Source organism: Onychostoma macrolepis, chromosome 17 (genome assembly GCF_012432095.1).
Source record: "Onychostoma macrolepis isolate SWU-2019 chromosome 17, ASM1243209v1, whole genome shotgun sequence".
NCBI classification, from domain to species: Eukaryota; Metazoa; Chordata; class Actinopteri; order Cypriniformes; family Cyprinidae; genus Onychostoma; species Onychostoma macrolepis.
In genome coordinates, this window is record NC_081171.1 from 753,895 (window position 1) to 761,394 (window position 7,500).

General features: G+C 37.9%; 1 protein-coding gene across 1 annotated transcript in view; it reads right to left on the reverse strand.

Annotated features, from left to right (window-relative positions):
- Nucleotides 1-7,500, reverse strand: part of LOC131522692 (ryanodine receptor 3) — a 188,814-nt gene that overhangs the window by 25,737 nt on the left and 155,577 nt on the right. The window contains 9 exon segments of the mRNA XM_058748334.1: nt 179-196; nt 1,350-1,423; nt 2,384-2,460; nt 2,546-2,625; nt 2,713-2,812; nt 2,994-3,047; nt 3,454-3,505; nt 5,146-5,255; nt 7,167-7,263. Of these exon segments, the coding sequence (XP_058604317.1) occupies nt 179-196; nt 1,350-1,423; nt 2,384-2,460; nt 2,546-2,625; nt 2,713-2,812; nt 2,994-3,047; nt 3,454-3,505; nt 5,146-5,255; nt 7,167-7,263 (662 nt within the window).

The window sequence follows — 7,500 nt, forward strand, 5'->3', positions numbered from 1 at the left end:
CACCAAGCACTTATTAAGAACAGGAAGATGAGCAATGAAATATAGAGAGAGAGAGAAACGGACAGAAAGGAGGGACCAGCAGACGTCAGTGGGGTTCACTTCCTGTCACATGACACATGCACTACATTCAGACAGACGGACGGACGGACAGACAGGAGAATCTGAAGCGTGTATTTACCGCGCTCCCTCACGTTGACTGCCACCGATGACAAAAGATGACAAGAAGAAAGAAATCAACATAGAAAAACAGACATAAGCAAAGGAGAAGAGACGGAAACTTCCAGAAGAACCAGAGATACTGACACTGAAACATCACCATCACTTATGCCTGAATCACATGATTCATGAAGCATGAACTATGAACCGTATGCGACAGTCAGTCATTCAAAACAAACCAATCAAACCAACTATAAAGGGATACTATTGAGTGCATATGATTCTAAAGAATAACAGATAAAAAAGATGGTAAATCATGGAAAATTATAGTGAAAACTCAAAGTTTGTAAGCAACTGTAATACTGCACCATGAAGTAATCAAACAATCAAAATAAGAAGTATAAAAGTCACATAAAAACCAGCTGAGCACATTTGGATGTGATTTCAGTCTTTGCTCTACAAAATTTCACATTTAAATTAATGTGTTACTTGCTGCTTGTGAAATTTAGGAGTCCTTTTAACAGTGTAATTTTACAATTAAGAACTGAGCAATATTAATTAACAACATGTACTTTGCTTTAGGGTTAGTTGCATGTAATTATGCATAATTTACTGTTACTATAATAAGTACATGTAATGTGCAACAAGGACACTGTAATGTAACCAAAAAGTGTTCTACACCTAATTGTTCAACAATTTATTTAATCAAAAATGCAGTAAAATTTGTGAAATGCAGTACGAATTGTGAAAGCTGAATTTTCAGCATCATTACTCCAGTCTTCAGTGTCACATGATCTTCAGAAATCATAATAATATGCTGATTTGCTGCTCGAGAAACATTTCTGATTATTATCAATGTTGAAAACGGTTGTGCTGCACAATATTTTTGTGGAAACTGAGATACATTTTATTTTTCAGGATTCACAGATGAATAGAAAGTTCAAAAGAACAGCATTTATTTGAAACCTTTTGTAACATCAGAAATGTCTTTACTGTCACTTTTGATCAATTTAATGCGTCCTTGATGAATAAAAATATTAGTATATATGCATGTTGTTTTGTGTGATGATCACAGTGCAGTATGAGATGTTGTAATGATGGTGTGATGGTAAGAGTTTCTCTTGCAGCTCGTCAAACTGACACTCAGTCGCTCTCATCAGATCATCATATGAATGTGTGTGAGAGATACTTACTGGAGCCTTCCTCCGTCACCATCCCCAAACCCTCGGCCTTATTCTGCCGCTCGAATGCGTTCAGATCCAGAACACTGCACAAACACAGACTTCTGTAAGTCGCTTTCAATCAAAGCATCTGCTAAATGCATACATGTAAACAACACTAAATCACATTTATTGACTACATTTACATGCACATCAATATTCCAACATTAATCTGAATTTGGCAATATTCAGGTCATGTAAACATCACAATCTGATTGCACCATTCATTTAAATGCAGTATTCTGATTCCCCAAATTCCTTGGAGAATAAACCTGTATTAATGGGAAATGGGTTGCATTGAAACACCTTATTCAGAAAATCCACTGAACACAAATATATGCACATGCTCAGACCACAAGGAATTATGGGTGCTAACAGACTAGGTATTTAGGAACAACAACTCAGGCTAAATGCATTTCTGGAGTGACAAGACGACTTATTTTTAAACTGAATTATTAAAAAAAAAAAAAAAAATCAATATTAACGATTATGATTATTGTTAAAGACTGTCTGACCCTTTCAATTTGGTGTCAGCGTTGTCGGGCATTTTTAAAGGTGAGAAGTGTTAGTGTCCTAATTAAATTATTAATTAGAAATTAATAGCGAATTTGTAATCAAACTAAAAGCTGAGCAAATACATACTAACAGCAGCATCTGAAATCTCCCGGGAAATAGTTTTTAAATAAAAACAATGCAAATAAAATAATTGATAATTAAATCATAAAAATGTACAATTAAAATATATAATTTAAACACTTGAATAATTAAAATAAAACATTTACTAATAATTAAATGCAATTTAAATACAAACAATTCAAATAAAACAGTGCCTGTGTAGATCAGCAGACTAGCAACAACTACATACATAGGAATATACCCATGCATGTACACATACATCATATTCAGAATATGACTGAAACCTGAATTTAGAGTTAAAAATGTAATTTGATGTGCATGTAAATGCATTCAGTGAGTTATAAAACACTAGTGAGAGGATCAGCGATCACCTGCACGACTGCATCAGTCCTGACAGACTCTTGAAGAAACCCACATCTCGCTTCTCCTTCAGATAGTCCAGCATTTTCTGTGCCGTAGAAATGATTCTCAATCACTCGTGTGATTCGCCAGTGAAACAACACCTGAATAAACGCATTGTGATGGTGTTTCACCTGCTGGACTGTGATGTTTCCGCCGTTGAGAATGGAGATGCCGAGCTTGAGCGTGAAGGTGACCATCAGACCCAAACGACCTGAAACACGATCAAACACACACTCAGTGCTGATGATTGCTCAGAGCCTGTGTGTGTGTGTGTGTGTGTGTGTGTGTGTGTGTGTACCTTTACTAGCACTGATCATCTGTAAGGCCATCTCTGCTGCTCCTCTGTCATGGAGTCGGGCCTGCTGGTACAGAGTCTTCTGCTTCTCCATCTCCTTCTCCTGATCTCTCACACACACACACACACACACACACACACACACACACGCACACGTGCACACACACACACACACACACACACACACATACACAAGAACACACACAAGCACACACACACACACATCAGGTTCTGAAGGTCTCCACGTTTGTCGGATCTAAGTGTCATATTTAGTCTCTGCTCACCTCAAATGTTTTCTCTTTTTCTTCCTCATCCTCTTCCTCATTTTCAGCACAGCTCTACAGAGAACAGCATCACGTCACAATTACATGCATTTATCACCCACGTGTCTCAATATGATTGTGATTTTTCACTGTTATTGGATACATTGCTTATTTCTAGCTGTATACTGTTAATTATTTCTCATGATCTGTCAGTCAGTCAGTCGACACTTATCCACCTATTCCAAAATGCACTGATGTAATTAATTGTATGCCATTTCATGTATATCAACTGATATAGCATATTATTTCATATACATTAATTGATTATATTGTGTATTCATCATATATTATTTCAAGCATATTGATTATATTGTACATTAAATCATGTATATGAATTGATTTTACTGTGTATGAATTGATTCATTTGATCATCAAGTAAGTGGGACAGATTGATAATCTCGTGATGTAATGACACACACACCTTTGCCATCATGTCTGCGTATGCGATGTATAGCTGGTCCTCCTCTAGAGAACTGAAACCAGAACACACTACATATCACATATCAAACCAACAGATCACCACATTCATCATGACAGAAGAACTAAAGATCCTGTTCTCCAGCTCAGACGAGACTCAGGTGTGTGTGTGTGTGTGTGTGAGTGAGAGAGAGAGAGAGTGTGTGCGACTGTATATGTGCATGTGAGTGTGTGCATGCGATTGTGTGTGAGAGTGTAAGCATGTGAACGTGAGAGAGTGTGAGTGTTAGCATGTATGAGCATAAGCATGTATGAGTGCGAGCGTGAGTGTGAGTATTAGTGTGTGAGTGAATGTTAGTGTGTGAGCATGTGTGAGTGTGTTTGAGTGAGAGTGTGTGTGAGCGTGCATTAGTGCGAGTGAGTGTGTGAGCATGTGTAAGCGTGAGTGAGGGTGCACTAGTGTGAGTGAGTGTGTGAGTATGCGTGAGTGTGGGTGCATTAGTGTGAGCGAGTGTGTGAGCATGTGTGAGCGTGAGTGTGGGTGCATTAGTGTGAGCGAGTGTGTGAGCGCATTAGTGTGAGCGAGTGTGTGAGCATGTGTAAGCGTGAGTGTGGGTGCATTAATGTGAGCGAGTGTGTAAGCGTGAGTGTGTGAGCGAGTGTGTGAGCATGTGTGAGCATGAGTGTGGGTGCATTAGTGTGAGCGAGTGTGTGAGCATGTGTAAGCGTGAGTGTGGGTTCATTAGTGTGAGCGAGTGTGTAAGCATGAGTGTGTGAGCAAGTGTGTGAGCATGTGTGAGCATGAGTGTGCGTGCATTAGTGTGAGCGAGTGTGTGAGCATGTGTAAGCGTGAGTGTGGGTGCATTAGTGTGAGCGAGTGTGTGAGAGTGAGTGTTACTGTGTTTGAGTGAGTGTTAGTGTGTGTGAGTGTGCATTAGTGCAAGTGAGTGTGAGCGTGAGTGAGCATACGTAAGTGTGTGTTTGAGAATGAGTGTTAGTGTGTGTGAGCTTGAGCAAGCGTGCATGAGTGCGAGTGTGTGAGAGTAAGTGAGCATGCTCTTGAGTGTGTGTGAGCTTAAGTGAGAGTGTGTGTGAGTGAGCGTGAATGAGTGTGAGTGAATTTGAGTGTACGCGAGTGTGTATGAGATAGTGTGAGCATGTGTGTTCACCTGCGTTCTGTCAGTGTGTGTGTGTGTGTTCACCTGCGTTCTGTCAGTGTGTGTGTGTGTGTTCACCTGCGTTCTGTCAGTGTGTGTGTGTGTGTGTGTTCACCTGTGTACTGTCAGTGTGTGGGTGTGTGTGTGAGTGTGTGTTCACCTGCGTTCTGTCAGTGTGTGTGTTCACCTGTGTTCCGTCAGTGTGTGTGTGTGTGTGTGTGTGTGTGTGTGTGTGTGTGTGTGTTCACCTGCGTTCTGTCAGTGTGTGTGTGTGTGTGTGTGTTCACCTGCGTTCTGTCAGTGTGTGTGTGTGTGTGTGTGTGTGTGTGTGTTCACCCGCGTTCTGTCAGTGTGTGTGTGTGTGTGTGTGTGTGTTCACCTGCGTTCTGTCAGTGTGTGTGTGTGTGTGTGTGTGTGTGTTCACCTGTGTACTGTCAGTGTGTGGGTGTGTGTGTGTGTGTGTGTGTTCACCTGCGTTCTGTCAGTGTGTGTGTTCACCTGTGTTCCGTCAGTGTGTGTGTGTGTGTGTGTGTGTTCACCTGCGTTCAGTCAGTGCGTTGTGACTGAAGTGCAGGATGAGTTGATGAAGAGGGTCCGGCTGAGTGTCTGTGATCTCCTCCTCCTCTTCATCAGTCTTCGGCTGCGTCTTCTTCTCACACACACACACACACACACACACACACACACACACAAAACACATACAAACATGACACACTTTACTCATGTTCAATATCAGCTATACAACCACAGTGATGATCCATCAGCATATTTCTCATGTCTCTCACTGATCACCCGTCAGTGAATCCGCTCATCTCAGCCTGTATCAGTGATGATCACTATATCTCTACATGTTATGATGACGTGCATAGAACACCATTACAGTAAAGTACTGTGATGGTACCATGGTACAGTAAGGCTGTCAGACAGTGATACCATGGTACTTTGATATATACATGATATACATGGTACTTCAACAGCATCATACCACAGTACATGGTTTCCCAAACTGGGGTTCATGAGCTGATGAAAATTAATAAATAAATACTTAATGAATTAATAAAAATGTACAATTAAAATTAAACAATAAAAAGGGTTTTATAAAAAATATATATTTTAACTGTACATGTTTATGATTTAATTATCAGTAAGTGTTTTATTTTGATTGTTTCAAAATCAAAATAATGTCAATCAAAATAAAACCAATTAAAATAAGTAATTTTAAAATGAAAACAATCAAAATAAAACTAAATGTTTTATTTTAAAATGGTTAATTTGCATACCATTTGCCATTTTTATTTAATAATTAGTGATTTGATTGTTTTTATTTTAAAATGTATGAATTTAATTCAAGAATCAAAATAAACATCAATTCAAAAAAGAAGGTACAATTAAAATAAAACACATATTAAAAAATAAATTATTTTATTTGTTTATTTGCATGTCATGTGACCATTGACAGAGCCTTGAACATGCAAACATCTCATTAAAAAATGTAAATATTCACTTAAAATCTCAAAGGGACTTCAAGTAAATATTTTGGGTCAAACGGGTTGCACTAGTACTAGTGTGAAATGACTGTCATGCAGCACTATGGTACTGTAATTCATGCAGTGAGAGTTAGTGATGATCAGCTGCTTTCAGTAGATAAAGCATTAATATGCTGAAAAGAACCAGCATGCATCAGTGCAGGAAATAAAGACCTGAACAGGAAGAGGAAACACCACACTTTTCAGACTCTCTGGAGCATTTATGGATAGATTATTACATAAATTGCACAAAAATGCATTATTATATGCCATTTTGTCGTATCAGTATGATCCAGTGTGTTCACACTGACAATTAAAATATAAATATAAAATTTTTACAGTAAGTTGCATTTAAATAGAAATACTAATAATAACAAAAAAAAACTATTAAAATAGCAAAAGCACATAACTAAGTTACTAAAACTAAATTAAATAAAAGCCAATTGCAATATAAAAAAAAAAAAGTTATAATATTATATAAATAATAATAAAAAAACACTGCTTTAAACACCTGAATGATACACTGAACAGAACTGAGTGACCAAAAAAAAAAAAAGTAAAGTGTGCAAATAATGTAAAATTAACATAAATAAAAAATAAAACATTTATTTAAATAAAAATCGTAAAATTAAAATGTTTTTATTTATTTATATTTTACATTAATTATTAGTGTTTTATTTTGATTGTCTTTATTTTAAAATGGTTTATTTTAATTTTACATTTTTAATTATTTAATTCATTGTTTTAGTTTGATTATTTTGATTGAATAATTTTAATATAAAAACAAAGCAATTAATTAAAAATAACTAAAAGCATGAAAATAAAGTAAACCATTTTAAAATTAAAACAAAACACTTAAAAATACAGAATTTTAAAATAAAAACAATCTTACTTATCAGTGCATGTCTACTATACGTTTATTGAGTCGTCTTTTAGCAGTAGCTGAGCTCAGCGCTACAGAAAGACGACTCGCGTTTGGCTTCAGTGTGGAAACCAGCGGCTCGGCTCAGAGCAGATCACCCATCATTACTTACTGCCAGATCCTGCACTAGCTTCTCCTCAAACGAGTACATCTCTGCCTCGATCCAGAGCCGCTGGTAGCCCGTGAGGAACAGGTTAATAGAGCGATGCCTGGGACGGGAGGAGGAGAGAGCAGACACGGTTAGCAGGGAGCAGCTTGGGAAACTGGAAGGGCTGGAGGGTTAGTTAGTCAGTTAGTTAGTTAGTTAGTTAGTTAGGAGACTGCTCATCCAAACCATGGCTCAGGAAGGGGAGTTTGAGAGAGAACACGAGCGTTTTCTGAGCGTTACGTTACCGTCAGCACAGCCAGCAGACCGTCACGGTCAGAACTCGCCTGAATTCTGCCCA